We start from the raw sequence: 17,834 nt of genomic DNA on the forward strand, positions 1-17,834 counted from the left end.
TCCTTTTGCCGTTGGTTCACCCTCCAATGGCCGCCACCGCGCTGATCGGAAGGCAGGAGCCAGGTGCTTCTCCTGGGCTCCCATGCGGGTGCAGGGCCCAAGCACTTGGGCCATCCTCCACTGCACTCCTGGGCCACAGCAGAGAGCTGGCCTGGAAGAGGGGCAACCGGGACAGAATCCGGTGCCCCGACCGGGACTAGAACCCGGTGTGCCGGCGCCGCTAGGTGGAGGATTAGCCTAGTGAGCCGCAGCGCCGGCTGGTTGCTCATTTTTAAAACTCATGTTTGTGCTTGCCTTGTAATTGACTCCTCCCGTGCTCCCAGAACTGTGTGTGACTTTGTAGCTTACAGCTTTGTAGACTTGACTTGTGCCAACACCACGGTGGGGACGAGTGCCCCGGGGCACGTGTGAGGGCTGTAGGTCGTCCTTCCCTGCATTTTCAAATCTTGCAAATCTTTACTAGTTTATTTGCTGTGTGTTTGCTTGTTTTCCCTCCAGAGTGACGTAAAACTTTGTAGCGATGGAGCTATCATAAAATAAACAAGCCACTTCCCTGGAGTTGCGTTGGAGTGGCAGGAAGGGGCAGGTGTCTGGAAATCCGGCTTGTGTGCCTGGAACGCCTGGAGCGCAGGACCTGCTGGCTCAGCACACCCGTCCCCGTCCATCGAGTGGATGTGACACTTGGCAGAACTGCCCTGTGGAATGAGAGGACGAGGCAAGCACACGCGTAGAACTCCAGCACGCGGGGAATAGGAAGCTGTTGCTGGGTCATCTCTTTGGATTCCTCCAGCATAAGTTGTTTCGCTGGGCGTTTATTTATATGAACTGTGTTATCGCACAGCGACCAAAACTTATGCTGTGGACTTGTTGTATGCGGAAACACGGCTTTGACCTAAGAAGTACACGTCTCTTAACTAAGTCACACGTGCCCTTTGTCAGTTACAAGAAGCACGAAGAATGCTTCACCGTCACGTGACTTTGCAGGCATCCTGCGGGAGTTGGTGCCAAATCTGCTTCTCCTTCCTGCCTGCAACTTACGCTGCCTACAGCTCTTGCCAAAACTGGCTGACCCCCTCCCTCCCTCCTTCTCCCTCCCTCCCTCCTTCTCCCTCCCTCCCTCTCTCCCTCCCTCCCTCTCTCCGTCTCTATCTCCCTCCCTCCCTCCCTCCCTCTCTATCTCCCTCCCTCCCTCCCTCTCTCTGTCTCTATCTCCCTCCCTCCCTCCGTCTCTATCTCCCTCCCTCTCTCTCTGTCTCTCTCTCTCCGTCTCTATCTCCTCCCTCCCTCCCTCCCTCTCTCCGTCTCTACCTCCCTCCCTCCCTCTCTCCCTCCCTCTCTCCGTCTCTATCTCCTCCCTCCCTCCCTCCCTCTCTCCGTCTCTACCTCCCTCCCTCCCTCTCTCCCTCCCTCTCTCCGTCTCTATCTCCTCCCTCTCTCCCTCCCTCTCTCCGTCTCTATCTCCTCCCTCCCTCTCTCCCTCCCTCCCTCTCTCTCTCCCTCCCTCCCTCCCTCTCTGTCTCTCTCTGTCTCTCTGTCTCTCTCTCTCTGTGTGCATGTGTGTGTGTGTACACAGAGGCTGAAAGCGTGAGCCATTGTGTGGGGTCAAGCAGAAGACAGGAGCCAGTATTCCCAGAAACAGAGTGGTCAGGTTTCCTCAAAAATGTGCAGAGCTTGTGTTTCTGAAGACGAGGGCTCTAGTTAAAAGCAAACAAAACACCACAAAACATATACCAGTTTGTTTTTGGAGGACTGGTGATTCTGTTTGGACCCAGTTTTCTTAAATGCGTGCTGAGCATCCGTAGAACTTGGCTCTGTAAGTAGAAGTGCGTTGGTGCAGAAGCCTCGTCTGTGCTTGTTAAAGGAACTGGAGTGGTCAGCCCTTCCTTGATTGCATTACCTGCAGGTGCACTTGGCAGTGTGCAGAGACCCAGGATGGAGTTTCATGAGGACAACCCGAGCTCGCCGGCGGGCTGCGAAGACTGGCCATGCTGTCTTCTGTGGGGAGCAATTCGGACTATACTGTTACTGGAATTAAGATTTATTCTATGCATCTGCTCTCCCACAATATGGCGCTGGGAGAGAAGTAAACAGCTTCTACCCAGCTGCCTCTCACCAACTTGACAAGCTGCAGGAGCTGCTCCTGATTGGAGGAGAGCGGCGTGCTCGGCGTGTGGGCAGCCGAGTTGGGATTGGTGGAGAGGACTATATAGGAGGAGAGAGACGGCATGGTGGTGTGGGTTGGTTGGAGAGTGCGTTGGAGAGTTCGCGGGGAAGTTCGTTACTTCGTTCTTTCTCATTTCTCTCTACTCATTCTTGCTTTGGGAGTTTGCTGTTTACTTATTCTTACTTTACTATAGAAAGGACTTGTAAAAAAAGGGAACAACAAGCGCCCGGTCCGGTGCGGCTCCTCCGCGTGCGGAGGAGCAGCAAGTGGTGCCGTGACTCGGATAGGAAACCTAGCTTGGATAGGAAACCTAGGACGGATAGCAAACTTAGGAGGGAAGAAACGGGAAGAACTAGGGAAAATATCGGAGAGAGAAACTAGCAAACAGCCTAGGGAAAAGCCGGACGAAAAAGGAGCCGGAAGAAGCTATTGAAAGCCTAGGCATAGACTCGGATACGGACTACGGGGGGAAGCTGGGAGAAATCTCTAAGGTCGAAAGCGAAAGGGAAAGCTAGAACAAACAGACTCGGACGCGGACTGTGGGGAGAGGCCAGGAGAAATGAGGGAGGAATATCGTTGGAGGAAAGTTTGGGGAAACATACCGGGTAGAGAAAAATGTTAGGGAAATTGAAGCCGCGGGGGGCAGGCCAAGGCGGAAACGAAAGCCACTTTGGGATTCTCAAGTTAGCCCGGGAATAGGGGGCGAAAAGTTAAAACCAGAAGCTGAGACGTAAGCCAGATTGGGATCCGTCTGATTAGCCCGGGGAGCAAAGGACGGGAAGCCAGATCGTGGGGCGGAGACGTACGCTGGGTTGAATTCGCCAGGCTAGCCCGGGGAACTTAGATTGAATCCTAGTGGCAGAGACGCAAGCTACGCTGTGTTACTCGCGGAAGCCGCCGCGTGCAGAGAGAGCACGGGGCGTGAATAGATAGGGAACGCTGGCGTAGGCCGTGGTTCAGACGCGAAAGGGTTAAGCGTGGAGACCGCGGACCGCGCAAAGCCGGGAAGCCGCGCAGAGAGGCGCGCGGGCTGAAGCGGCGCAGAGCCGGGAACCCGCCGGCGGGGCGAGGTGCCGGAAAGCCGCAGGGATAAGAGAAACAGAAGTTTGGAAGTGAAGTAAAAGAGAAATAGGAATGTTGGCAGACAGAAGTAAAATGGGAGAAATAGAAATGCCCGGAGATAGAGAAATAGAGAAAAATAAGGCCTCCCCTCAACATGCCAATTAGAAGGCTTGGATTCGGTCTGCCTAATCAAGTGAGGCGATGAGCACCTGCGGGCAGCTAGCAGCTTATGAGCTGCAGGTCACCGAAGATAGGCACGAACCAACACTAATAAGTCTCCCCCACAATAAGGCAATGAGAAGGCTTGGATTCGGTTTGCCTGATAGGTTTTGTAAGTCCCCTGCAGGCAGAGCAGAGCATGCGCTGCAGGGCACCGAACACAGGCATGCATCAGCGCCTAAAAACCTCCTCACAATGGCGAAGAGAGGACCCGGATTCGGTTTTCCTGATTGATAGGACTTGTAAGAGCCTGTGGCAACTCTAGCAAGTAGAGCAGAGTGTGTTCCGCGGGACACCGAAGACAGGCGCGTATCAACGCTAAAAAATAAAAAGAAAGGGGGATCTGTGGGGAGCAATCCGGACTGGACTAAGTTACTCGAATTAGGACTTATTCTATGCATCTGCTCTCCCACAATATGGCGCTGGGAGAGAAGTAAACAGCTTCCGCACAGCTGCCTCCAGTTCAACCAATTAACTGTAGGACTTGCTCCTGATTGGAGAGCAGCGTACTCAGCCGAGTTGGGATTGGCGGAGGAGGACTATAAAGGAGGAGAGAGACGGCATGCACCAGGAACATCTATGGGGAACATCTAAGGGAACCCGTGCAGCCCCCAGAGAGCCGGCCGGCGGTGTGCCGCTCCCCTGCGGAAGTGGGGAATGCGGCCAGGGGGAACTGCCCTTCCACGGAGGTGGAAGGGATAGTAGCCAACCCGGGAAGAACCAGCAGCAAACCCGGGGAGGGCCGAGCAGACAAAAAGAACAGCGCAGGGTCCTGTGTTGCTCCTCCACGAAGAGGGGGAGCGACATAATGGTGCCGTGACTCGGATATGAAGCCTAAGCAGGGTTCAGTGTTGCTCCTCCACGAAGAGGGGGAGCGACAGTCTTCTCAGTAGTGCCCCCCCCCCCGCCCACCAGGGTTCCTGTCCAGCCTCAGGGGGTAAATGACCCCTCGGTGCCACGGTGCCGTGGTCCATCCTGCCCGGCCCGAGCTTCCCTTCTGTGTCTCCCTGGTCCTTCCTGTGCGCCTTGGGAAGCACAGCTCCGCCCCACAAGAGTGAGGAAGGTTCATGACTGGGGACCAGACCTGTGCAGTGTTCCCAGCACCCACACGGTCCGGGTTGGGTTGGACAGTGGCCTCTGGGAGGTGATTTCCTGAGCTGCCTCTGGTGACGGCCTCCCCTGGCTGCTGACGGGAGCAGTGCCCGTGGCCGGGACGGCTGGAGGAAGTTAGCCAGCAGGCGCTAGGGCAGGGCAGGGCAGGGCCTGTTGATGCCAGAGGGTTTTCTGTCTGCCGGCCTTTAACAAGACTTCTTGACCCCTGAGGGTTTCAGAACTCAGTGCAGAGGACTGGGGACTGTGTCAGGCAATTCTACTTAGTTGTTGTTGTTGTTGTTTTTTAAATAGCCCAGCTTCTTTCCTTCAGTTTTTCATTCTCATAAAAAATCTAAAGTCCAGCTTATTTCTTCATTCTCTGGTTGTTTTCTCATTTGATCACACTTTTTAAAAAAATATTTATTTATTTGGAAGGCAGAGTTACGGGGGGGGGGGGGGGTAGAGCCAGAGAGTGAGAGGTCTTTCATCTGCTGGTTCACTCCCCAAGTGGCCACGGCAGCCAGGCACTTCTTCCAGGCCTCCCACGCGGGTACAGGGGCTCAAGCACTTGGGCCATCCTCTACTGCTTTCCCAGGGCATAGCAGAGAGCTGGATGGGAATGGAGCAGCCGGGACTTGAACCGGCATCCATTTGGGATGCCGGCACTGCAGGCGGCGGCTTTATCTGCTACGCCACAGCGCCGGCCCCCGATCCCACTTTAGGAAGTTGCTGATGTGGGCAAGGCATTAGGAGCATCAGCACAGCCAGGCACAGCCCCTTCCGTCAGAATGACACGGGTCACTAGGAGACACTGGCCGGTGTGGGCAGGTTCTGATAGAGAGGGCAGGTGCACAGGGCTGGCCACACCACGAAGACCACGTGGGCAGGTGCACAGGGCTGGCCACACCATGAAGACCACGTGGGCAGGTGCACAGGGCTGGCCACCAGGAAAACCACGTGGGCAGGTGCACAGGGCTGGCCACACCACGAAGACCATGTGGGCAGGTGCACAGGGCTGGCCACACCATGAAGACCACGTGGGCAGGTGCACAGGGCTGGCCACACCACAAGACCATGTGGGCAGGTGCACAGGGCTGGCCACACCACAAGACCATGTGGGCAGGTGCACAGGGCTGGCCACACCACGAAAACCACGTGGGCAGGTGCACAGGGCTGGCCACACCACAAGACCACGTGGGCAGGTGCACAGGGCTGGCCACACCACAAGACCACGTGGGCAGGTGCACAGGGCTGGCCACACCACGAAAAACACATGGGCAGGTGCACAGGGCTGGCCACACCACAAGACCACGTGGGCAGGTGCACAGGGCTGGCCACACCACAAGACCACGTGGGCAGGGCCAGAGCCAGCTGCCTGGAGACGAGGGACCCCAGCTGGATCTCAGAGGGCGAGCTGCCCTTAGCTGGGAGCAGCCAGCAGCCTCGCAGCTGCTCTCGAGAGGCCAGGTGCCTGAGAAGTGCTGCCGGAGTACTCTGCACGTCCTGCTCAGGGAGGGGAGACGGCTGTGGAGTGAACTTCCTTGTCAAAGGTCGTGGGTTTGGGCAGGCTATATGTTACGGGGTAACGCCTTTCAGTGCAAGGTGAAGAATTTATCAAGCTCAAGCTTATGTAGCTGAAACACGTTTCATTGATTGAACGCTGTAATTGTTGGGGGAAAGTTCAGATTTCCTTAATATCCTTTATGGAAGAAGTACTGGGCTCGACACGTTTTTTTTCTTTTTTCTTTTTTTTTTAACAGGCAGAGTGGACAGTGAGAGAGAGAGAGACAGAGAGAAAGGTCTTCCTTTGCCGTTGGTTCACCCTCCAATGGCTGCCGCGGCCGGCGCACCGCGCTGATCCGATGGCAGGAGCCAGGTGCTTCTCCTGGTCTCCCATGGGGTGCAGGGCCCAAGGACTTGGGCCATCCTCCACTGCACTCCCTGGTCACAGCAGAGAGCTGGCCTGGAAGAGGGGCAACTGGGACAGAATCCGGCACCGCGACCGGGACTAGAACCCGGTGTGCTGGCGCCGCACGGCGGAGGATTAGCCTAGTGAGCCGTGGCGCCAGCCGTTTTTTTTTCTTAAAGATTTATTTATTTGTTTGTTTAAAAGAGCAACAGAGAGGAGAAATGGGGGGGGGGGGGATAGAGAGAGAGGGAGAAAGAGATCTGTCCTCTGGTTTACTCCCAGATGCCCGCATCAGCCTGGAGCCAGGAGCTGAGTCCTGGTCTCTGACACGGGTGGCAGGGCCCCGCGTCCTGGGCCGTCTTCCGCTACCTTCTCGGGGCGTGAGAGGAAGCTGGATTGGAAGTGCAGGGTCCAGGACTTGAACCAGCACTCTGATGCGGGGTGTGGGCGCTGCCAGCAGGGGTTTAAGGGGCGGCACCAGCACTCGTGCCCTGGGGCTGCATACTGCTGCCCGCGATGCTGTTCCGTGGATGTTACAGAGACGGCTCCGAGACACAGGCGCTCAGCCTCGGCTGCGGCTGGAGCGGGTGTTAGGATGGTCCAACCCAGGTCTGCTGGCTGCCCGTCGTGCTCGGATCCCGAGAAAAGGCGGGTGTCCCTACCAGGGACAAGTCTGCCTTGCCAGTGCGAGGTGCAGAGTCTCACGGGGCAGGGAATGAAGACAGCTGAGCCAAGTGAGCGTGAGGAACCACTGTCCTCCGTGTCTGCAGCGGGCGTGGAGCACGGCCACGTTGGCCACGTTGGCCACGCGCACACCTCAGCCCGCACAGAGGGCCCTGCAGTGAGTCTCGGGCTCCTTTCATGTCCTTTTCTCTCTCGGCCTCAGATGTGGACATCACTCCTGCTTTCTGCACGAAAGAGCGGAGCAGCCGAGTGGCGGGAAACGTGATCCTGGTCTCTTGTCAGGTCTTGGCTCCGATCCCAGCGCCGGTGGGAGCCAAGAGGGCTCGGAGCCGCCTGTCGCGATCACGTTGCAGGATTGCTGCACGCTCATCTGGGGCCCTGGCCTTTCTCTTCTGCCCAGACGGAACTAGAATTGCAGTCTAGTTAGAAGAGGAGACATTTTGAAAACTTTGCTGCTAACTTTTCCGTTGCAAGAATGTCAGTTCCACAGGTGCCGGCATCTGTCTGATTGCGTGCCCCTGTGGGCGGAGCCACACCTGGATGCCATGTGGGCTGCCGTGGCCTGCAGGCCGGGGGTCCCGCGTCCCTCCGCCTGGCCCGGAGTCACTCTGTGCACTCGGAACACCAGGCTTTGGTGGCTCCAGCTGCTGGCTCAGGCGTCTCGTGGGGTCTCACTTTCCCTTAGTTTAGCCCCAGTCCTGCAAGGCAGGTCACCGTTGGCACGCCTGTGCCAATGAGGACGTGAGGCCCAGAGAGGAGAAAACCCTCCCCCAAGGTCACACAGCTGGCACCGATGTGAGAACATGCGGTCGGTCAGACCCTGGCCTTCCTGTGTATACCCCCCCACACGCACACACACAGCCTTTCACAGACTCTCCTTCCCGCCCTGCCCCGCGCGCTCTGCTGCCACACAGAGAAATGCCCGCTGCCTCGCCGGCCTGCTCCCTGACCTTCCAGCTCCTCGCTCCTCGCTCTCACCAGCTCCACTCCCTGAACCCCACCTGGAACCGCTCGCAGGCTCTTGGGCTTTCCCCTTATCTGGATTTTTCTGTCTTGGCTTCTCCCCAGGGAGCTCAGGCAGTCCACAGCTGTCAGCGTCACCTTTGGCCTCTGCCGCCCTTGTCTATTTGTGGCTCTGGCTGGAGACGGGTCTCATGCACCCAGCCTCTCTCGTCCTGACCCGTTCCTCAGTCTCCGCCGCTTGGGTCAAGCATCCCTCAGTCACCGTGAACAGACTCGGGAGTCAGCCCAGGTTCTTCTCTCGCCCTCGGGCCTTCGTCTAACCCTCGGCAGGTCCTGCGGCCTCTCCACCAGTGCCTGCTGCACCCGGGCGTGCCCTGCGTGCCCGGCTGACTTCCTCCCGTGCCCCCTGCACCCGCGCCCCCTCCTCATCTCCTCGCAGCGCTCTGGGGTTTCCTTAAACTCTTCACGTCCACCACGGGCCTCCGTGCCGGCTGTGCCCTGCCTCGCCCCACCCCACTCCTCTGCACACGTCCGGGTCCTCCAGGCCGCCTGCTCTCGCGGCTTAAGCTTCACCCCTCGAGGCGTGCCCAGGTCTCGTGCTGCAGCAGCCACCCACGTTTTCGGTGACACAGCGTCTTCTGTCCTCTGTGGCACGTTCTGTCGTCCTACATGCCCGCCACGTTCTTGCTGGCCCTTTGCTGTGTCTGTGGTATCCGAGTGAGGTGGGGTGAAACTCGATGGCGGCACGCTCGTGCTCTGTGCGCCCAGAGCCTGCGGGGGCCCCGCAGCCGTGAATGAGCGAACAAGAGAGCCCTGCGAATCCCTCCGCCCGGACCCCGAGGTTGGCCCCTTATGGAAATCCGGCCTCCTCTGGGCGCACTCACACGCGTCTCTGCTGCTTTCAGGTCATCAAGGAGGCCCACGGTGGTGGCGGCGGCGGCGGCGGGCCCGTGGCCCCGGAGTGCCCTCCTCCGTCCAGCTCCCCGGTGCACAAGGCGGAGCTGGAGAAGGTGAGAGCCGCCCTCACTGGAGTCCCCGTAGCACTCTGGGGGCTCCAGCGCCCCAGCTGCTCTGCTCCCGTTCAAGTGCCTGCTGTGTAGCAAGCCCGAGTCCTCGCCTCCCAGACCGCGTGCTCGTGGTGGTTCGCACGGAGAGTGAGTGCCCAGGGCTGAGTTCTGAATGCAGGCCTGTCTGTGTCTGGGGTACAGCAGGCGCTTCCTAGCTGAACGTCCTAACGCCGACCCGCGCAGAGCAGGCCCCCGCCTGCCGCCCTCTCCCACCTGCTCACTCTGCAGAGCTACAGTGTGTACCGCAGCAGTGTGTACCGCAGCAGTGTGTACCGCAGCAGTGTGTACCCCAGCAGTGTGTACCCCAGCAGTGTGCACCCCAGCAGTGTGCACTCCAGCAGTGTATACCCCAGCACTGTGTACCCCAGCACTGTGTACCCCAGCAGTGTGCACCCCAGCAGTGTGTACCCCAGCAGTGTGCACTCCAGCAGTGTGTACAGCCCGGCACCAGCTGTGTGCTTCATGCGTAACAGCCGCCACGTCCTTGGAGACCCCTGGCCTGCTGCCACGAAGTCTTCAGTTGGTGGTCTGTGTCCTAGGAGCTGCCTGGACCCTCTGTGCAGCCCTGCCAGTGCACGGACAGATCCTTCTTTGTCGCCCCGAGTTAGTCAGCACTCCCCCGAGGGACAGGACGGGCAGCTGTGTCTGTAGAAACAGACGTATTGTGAGGAGCTGGCCCGTGTGGCCCTGGAGCCTGCGGACCCAACCGGCGGCGTGGGCAGCCACAGGGACTGAGCAGGTGGACGGAGCAGATGGAGCGGGAAGGCCGCAGGCTGGGCAGCAGGCAGGGCCCAGGGCACGTGTGAGGCCACTCCCTCCACGGTGGCACCACAGGTGCTCGGGTGGAAGAGGAGGGAAACACCGTGTCGGCCAGAGGCCACCGTGGGATCCTAATGTAGTCAGTCCGTCAGGTAGTCGAGCTGAAACCTGACGAATCGCAGCCCCCTGGGGAGGGTCTGAGAAATTTGCCTCAAATCTGTGTACATTCTGAGTGTATCTGTTACAAGCAGATACTTAACATTCACCGAGTTACTCGTGAATGCCAGAAGTGAATTCAGTGGACAATTTTAAGATTTTATTTTATGGAGCCGGCATTGTGGCGTGGTGGGTACAGCTGCTGCCTGCGACACCGGCATTCCACATGGGCTCCAGTCCACGTTCCAGCTGCCCACTTCTGATCTCCCTCCCGGCTGATGGCCTGGGGAAAGCAGCAGAGATGGCCCAGAGGATTGGGCTCCTGCCACTCACATGGGGGACCCCAGTGAAGGTACTGGCTCCTGGCTTTGGCCTGGCCCAGCGCTGGCTATTGTAGACATTTGGGGAGTGAACCAGTGGATGGAAGGTATCTCTCTCTGGGTCATTCTGACTTTCAAAAAAACTATTTAAAACACAGATTTTATTTTATTTACTTATATGAAAGGCAGTAGGATGCAGAGAGGGAGAGCATGCATGCATGTCTGTCCATTGACTCACTCCCCAACGGCTGAGTGGCCGGGTCTGCTCCAGGCCAAGGCCAGGAGCCCAGAACTCTGGGTCTACCATGTAAGTAGCAGGGGCCCAAGTGCCTGGGGCACCACCCACTGCTCTGCAGGGCGCATTAGCAGGGATCTGGATTGGAAATGGAGCAGCTGCCACTCCAGTACGGGACACCAGAGTTGCACAGATGGCTTGCTCGCTGCACCACGACCCTGGGCTCAGCAGCGGAATAGCTGATTCTCCAAGAACCACACGCTTGGAAGGAAAATGCCTGTGAAGCGGTCAGGGCACCCTCGGCAGCCGCCTGTATCTCCGGCTCTAGGATCTCTGGGTCGTCGTGGGTTGGTCCCCATTTCCCTTCACTTTGACGTGGCTGTACTTGACCTCTCATACGTCCCATGCCAATGGGACTGTTGTAAGAGTGACGTGCGCTTGTTCTCCTTACAGAAGCTGTCATCAGAAAGACCCAGCTCAGACGGGGAAGGAGCTGTGGAAAATGGAGCTACCATGTGCAATGGAAGAGAGCAGGGTGAGTTTTGACTGCCGGCTTGTGTGAACACAGTCACGCCAGGCGTGGGAGTCGCACCTGTGAGCAGGGTGAGTTCTGACTGCCGGCTTGTGTGAACAGTCACACGGGGCCTGGGATTCGCACCTGTGAGCAGGGTGAGTTCTGACTGCCGGCTTGTGTGAACACAGTCACACCGGGCCTGGGAGTGCGACCTATGAGCATGCCCTGGGGCTTTGGAGATGTGAGTGTCCTTCTCATATACCACAGAAGCAGAGAACAGAGCCACTATCATGCATTACTCTGCCAGGACACAGGGGCGCTGTCACATATACGCTGACAGGGACACATGGGTGCTGTCACATATACACTGACAGGGACACACGGGTGCTGTCACAGATCACACTGACAGGGACACACGGGTGCTGTCACAGACACACTGACAGGGACACACGGGTGCTGTCAGACATACTGACAGGGACACACGGGTGCTGTCACAGATCACACTGATAGGGACACACGGGCGCTGTCACATATACACTGCCAGGGACACACGGGCGCTGTCACATATACACTGACAGGGACACACGGGCGCTGTCACAGATCACACTGCCAGGACACACGGGTGCTGTCACATATACACTGCCAGGGACACACGGGCGATGTCACATATACACTGACAGGGACACACAGGTGCTGTCACAGACACACTGACAGGGACACACGGGTGCTGTCACAGATCACACTGACAGGGACATACGGGCGCTGTCACAGATCACACTGACAGGGACACACGGGCGCTGTCACATAAACACTGCCAGGGACACACGGGGGCTGTCACATATACACTGACAGGGACACATGGGCGCTGTCACAGATCACACTGCCAGGGACACACGGGCGCTGTCACATATACACTGCCAGGGACACACGGGCGCTGTCACATACAACTGACAGGGACACACGGGGGCTGTCACATATACACTGACAGGACACACGGGCGCTGTCACAGATCACACTGCCAGGACACACGGGCGCTGTCACAGATCACACTGACAGGGACACACGGGGGCTGTCACAGATCACACTGACAGGGACACACGGAGGCTGTCACATATACACTGACAGGGACACACGGGTGCTGTCACAGACACACTGACAGGGACACACGGGCACTGTAACAGATCACACTGCCAGGACACACGGGCGCTGTCACAGATCACACTGCCAGGACACATGGGTGCTGTAACAGATCACACTGACAGGGACACACGGGCGCTGTCACAGATCACACTGACAGGGACACATGAAGCTGTCACATATACACTGACAGGGACACATGGGTGCTGTCACAGATCACACTGACAGGGACACACGGGCGCTGTCACATATACACTGACAGGGACACATGGGTGATGTCACATATACACTGACGGACACACGGGTGCTGTCACAGATCACACTGACAGGGACACACGGGCACTGTAACAGATCACACTGCCAGGACACACGGGCGCTGTCACAGATCACACTGCCAGGACACATGGGTGCTGTCACAGATCACACTGACAGGGACACACGGGTGCTGTCACAGATCACACTGACAGGGACACACGGGGACTGTCACATATACACTGACAGGGACACACGGGCGATGTTTTATACACACTGTGTGTACTCAGTAGAGTCCCCTGTCAGGCGTGTTTTATACCCCCTGTGTGTACTGAGTCCATGTCCCCCGTCAGGCGTGTGTATACCCCCTGTGTGTACTGAGTCCATGTCCCCAACAGGCGTGTGTATACCCCCTGTGTGTACTGAGTCCATGTCCCCCGTCAGGCGTGTTGTATACACACTGTGTGTACTGAGTCCATGTCCCCCGTCAGGCGTGTTGTATACACCCTGTGTACTGAGTCCATGTCCCCCGTCAGGCGTGTTGTATACACACTGTGTACTGAGTCCATGTCCCCCATCAGGCGTGTTGTATACACTGTGTGTACTGAGTCCATGTCCCCCGTCAGGCGTGTTGTATACACTGTGTACTGAGTCCGTGTCCCCCGTCAGGCGTGTTGTATACACACTGTGTGTACTGAGTCCATGTCCCCCGTCAGGCGTGTTGTATACACACTGTGTGTACTGAGTCCATGTCACCCAACAGGCGTGTTGTATACACCCTGTGTGTACTGAGTCCATGTCACCCGTCAGGCGTGTTGTATACACACTGTGTACTGAGTCCATGTCCCCCGTCAGGCGTGTTGTATACACACTGTGTACTGAGTCCATGTCCCCTGTCAGGCGTGTTGTATACACACTGTGTACTGAGTCCATGTCCCCGTCAGGCGTGTTGTATACACACTGTGTGTACTGAGTCCATGTCCCCCGTCAGCGTGTTGTATACACACTGTGTGTACTGAGTCCATGTCCCCCGTCAGGCGTGTTGTATACACACTGTGTACTGAGTCCATGTCCCCCGTCAGGCGTGTTGTATACACACTGTGTGTACTGAGTCCGTGTCCCCCGTCAGGCGTGTTGTATACACACTGTGCGTACTGAGTCCATGTCCCCCGTCAGGCGTGTTGTATACACACTGTGTACTGAGTCCATGTCCCCCGTCAGGCGTGTTGTATACACACTGTGTACTGAGTCCATGTCCCCCGTCAGGCGTGTTGTATACACACTGTGTGTACTGAGTCCATGTCCCCCGTCAGGCGTGTTGTATACACACTGTGTACTGAGTCCATGTCCCCCGTCAGGCGTGTTGTATACACACTGTGTGTACTGAGTCCATGTCCCCCATCAGGCGTGTTGTATACACTGTGTGTACTGAGTCCATGTCCCCCATCAGGCGTGTTGTATACACACTGTGTGTACTGAGTCCATGTCCCCCGTCAGGCGTGTTGTATACACACTGTGTGTACTGAGTCCATGTCCCCCGTCAGGCGTGTTGTATACACACTGTGTGTACTGAGTCCATGTCCCCCGTCAGGCGTGTTGTATACACACTGTGTATACTGAGTCGAGTCCCCCGTCAGGCGTGTTGTATACACACTGTGTGTACTGAGTCCATGTCCCCCGTCAGGCGTGTTGTATACACACTGTGTGTACTGAGTCCATGTCACCCGTCAGGCGTGTTGTATACACACTGTGTGTACTGAGTCCATGTCCCCCGTCAGGCGTGTTGTATACACACTGTGCGTACTGAGTCCATGTCCCCAACAGGCGTGTTGTATACACACTGTGTACTGAGTCCATGTCCCCCGTCAGGTGTGTTGTATACACCCTGTGTGTACTGAGTCGAGTCCCCTGTCAGGCGTGTTGTATACACACTGTGTGTACTGAGTCCATGTCCCCCGTCAGGCGTGTTGTATACACACTGTGTACTGAGTCCATGTCCCCCGTCAGGTGTGTTGTATACACCCTGTGTACTGAGTCCATGTCCCCCGTCAGGCGTGTTGTATACACACTGTGTACTGAGTCCATGTCCCCCGTCAGGCGTGTTGTATACACACTGTGTATACTGAGTCGAGTCCCCCGTCAGGCGTGTTGTATACACACTGTGTGTACTGAGTCCATGTCCCCCGTCAGGCGTGTTGTATACACACTGTGTGTACTGAGTCCATGTCACCCGTCAGGCGTGTTGTATACACACTGTGTGTACTGAGTCCATGTCCCCCGTCAGGCGTGTTGTATACACACTGTGCGTACTGAGTCCATGTCCCCAACAGGCGTGTTGTATACACACTGTGTACTGAGTCCATGTCCCCCGTCAGGTGTGTTGTATACACCCTGTGTGTACTGAGTCGAGTCCCCTGTCAGGCGTGTTGTATACACACTGTGTGTACTGAGTCCATGTCCCCCGTCAGGCGTGTTGTATACACACTGTGTACTGAGTCCATGTCCCCCGTCAGGTGTGTTGTATACACCCTGTGTACTGAGTCCATGTCCCCCGTCAGGCGTGTTGTATACACACTGTGTACTGAGTCCATGTCCCCCGTCAGGCGTGTTGTATACACACTGTGTATACTGAGTCGAGTCCCCCGTCAGGCGTGTTGTATACACACTGTGTGTACTGAGTCCATGTCCCCCGTCAGGCGTGTTGTATACACACTGTGTGTACTGAGTCCATGTCACCCGTCAGGCGTGTTGTATACACACTGTGTGTACTGAGTCCATGTCCCCCGTCAGGCGTGTTGTATACACACTGTGCGTACTGAGTCCATGTCCCCAACAGGCGTGTTGTATACACACTGTGTACTGAGTCCATGTCCCCCGTCAGGTGTGTTGTATACACCCTGTGTGTACTGAGTCGAGTCCCCTGTCAGGCGTGTTGTATACACACTGTGTGTACTGAGTCCATGTCCCCCGTCAGGCGTGTTGTATACACACTGTGTACTGAGTCCATGTCCCCCGTCAGGTGTGTTGTATACACCCTGTGTACTGAGTCCATGTCCCCCGTCAGGCGTGTTGTATACACACTGTGTACTGAGTCCATGTCCCCCGTCAGGCGTGTTGTATACATAGCTCCCGTGTGTGGCAGGACTCTCCTTCCGTAAACGTGAGAACTGACACTGTGCTCGTTGGACCTGCGACCTGTCCCCTGCCCTTCGTTGCTTGAGTGTAGGAGGCGTTTATCTGCGCTGCCTTGAAGTCACCCAGTCAGACGGCAGCCCAGGCCACATTGAGAGGTTCACGCCGCAAGGGCGCGAGGTCTGGTCTCCTCTCCTCTGAGTGTCCTGAGTGTAATTTTGGCTGCCCACCGGAAGTCGTTCTGTGGAAGGTGCCATCTGTGTCTCCCTGGGGCACACGATGTGTCACCAGGGCTGGGAGAGCCTGAGATGCCCTGACACACAGCCTGGTGTTCCGCTCCGGGGTTGCGTGCGGCAAGCCTTGGCTTACTGCTCCATTTCCTTGTGTTCTGCTTCTTCCCCAGACGTGCCAGGTGGAATCAGGTTCTGCTGATGTGTGTCTGGACGTGCATGTCAGTGAACGCGTCTGTGTTTGAAATCCCGCTTTCTTTTCCTGAGAGCAGCCCTCTGTACTTGGGAATTAGACGGTGACCTCGGCTCGGACAGCAGCCCTGTCCCTGGCCTGGACTTTGGGTATAGTGTGGTCACGGCACAGGGCTCCGCGCACCGCCTCCTGTGTGGTCGCACTCCGGCTGCTCACTCCTGGCAGTCTGCGGTTGAGGGATTACCAGGAAGCCGCCCCTGCCCGGCCAGGTGGAGTCGCGGCGCTGTCTGCAGACCACAGACAGTCCTGCGCCGCCCAGCCTCCCCCGCGTGCGGGCCCAGCTGAGGGTGGGGTCCCTGTCCACTGCGTGTGGTCCGCGCCGCGGGGGCAGCTCGACCCTCACGCCCTCTTCCCCTGGGTGGGACCCCTGCGTTGGCGAGCCAGAGCAGCGTGAACTTTGGCGCACGAGTGGGTGAGCTGTGGGTGCTGCAGCCCGTGAGGCCCAGGAGCTGAGGTCCCGCGCAGGAGCATCTGCCGGTGGGCAAGTGGGTGCGCTTGCTTCCTCCCAGCAGCCTGTGGGGTCACAGGGCCTGTCCGGGCCCTGGTGTGGACGACTGACAGACGCCAAGTCAGCCTCGCTTCGGCGGTCTAGCTGCCGTCGCCCGGCCGCGTCGTCTGGGCTCTCGCACGCTCTGACTCCGGGGAGTCTGTGGGTTTGCTGCCCGACCCCCTCGCACCGCTGCGTTCTGCCTCCCGTTGAGACACAGCTTCACGCCGTCCTCGAAGGTTTCCTTCTCATGTTCCTACGTGCTGCGCTTTCTCTTCCAAGTGCGACCTGACTTCTGCTTTTGCAGAAAAGTTCACCAGTGGGTGTGCAAGGCCAGAGAGCACGGACTCCCCTCTCAGCCCTGGAGCCAGGGTCCAGGCAGGAGCAGGTCAGCGGCGAGGGGAGAATCTGGAGGCCCAGCTGGGTGAGGCGAGCTGGCCGCTGCCCCCGGCTCCCGGGCCTGCCGCTGGGCGCCCACCTGGCTCTCGACTGTCCTCTGCCAGCAGCAGCCTCTGTGAAGCCGAGCTGGGGCAGGTCCATGGAAAAGCTTGTCCTCGGGATGTCTGGACGCGGCCACGCGGGTCTGTCCACCTCTGCACCTGGTGTGGTCACGCCAAAGCCAAAGCCGCCCAGCCGTGCCGACTGCAGATGTGTCTGGTGGTGACAAGGAGGAGCCGTGCCTTTGGACTCTGGGGCTGAGAGGGGCGCTCAGTGTGTTACAGTCAAGGGGGGAAGGGCAGAGTGGACTTCCTGCGTCCTTGCCGGACTTGAGGCCTTCGTCCGGACCGTCGGAAGTAACACAGAGTGCGGGGCTGTGCCGGTTCCTGTGCTGGTGCAGCTGTAACAGGACAGCACGGGCCGCCCGGGTAACCACAGGCGGTGCTCCTCACCATCGGAGGCTGGACGCCCCAGGGAGGCACCGTCGGGGTTGGCTCCCGGCACGGCCTCGCTCCCTGGCTTGCAGACGGCTGCCTTGTCCCTGAGCCCTCGTGCGGCCTGTCTTCCGTGCGTGTGTCCCCTCCTCCTGCAGGGACCCTGTCCTGTCGAACGACTCGCCCAACAAGCTCGTCCCACCTTAGTTGTCCACTTAGAGGTCCCCTCCCAACACACAGCCACGCTGGGGGTCGGGCCACCAACACCGCATCCGTTCAGTCTGACGCGGTGTTTGCCCTGAGACTGGGCGAGCTGGTGTTTAGCTG

At 58.0% G+C, this 17,834-nt stretch overlaps 1 protein-coding gene across 11 annotated transcripts in view; it reads left to right on the forward strand.

The window, feature by feature from the left end:
* The window catches only part of AFAP1 (actin filament associated protein 1), a 174,946-nt gene that overhangs the window by 110,990 nt on the left and 46,122 nt on the right, over nucleotides 1-17,834 (forward strand). For all 11 annotated transcript variants that reach the window (XR_011386175.1, XR_011386174.1, XR_011386176.1 and 8 more), the window contains 2 exons: nucleotides 8,999-9,103; nucleotides 11,084-11,165. Coding sequence is in view for 6 of the 11 variants with exons in the window: in XM_070068012.1 (XP_069924113.1) it covers nucleotides 8,999-9,103; nucleotides 11,084-11,165 (187 nt within the window). In the remaining 5 variants the exon portion in view is untranslated. The remainder of the gene's footprint in view (nucleotides 1-8,998; nucleotides 9,104-11,083; nucleotides 11,166-17,834) is intronic.

The sequence above is a fragment of the Oryctolagus cuniculus genome, chromosome 2 (genome assembly GCF_964237555.1).
Source record: "Oryctolagus cuniculus chromosome 2, mOryCun1.1, whole genome shotgun sequence".
Classification (NCBI taxonomy): domain Eukaryota; kingdom Metazoa; phylum Chordata; class Mammalia; order Lagomorpha; family Leporidae; genus Oryctolagus; species Oryctolagus cuniculus.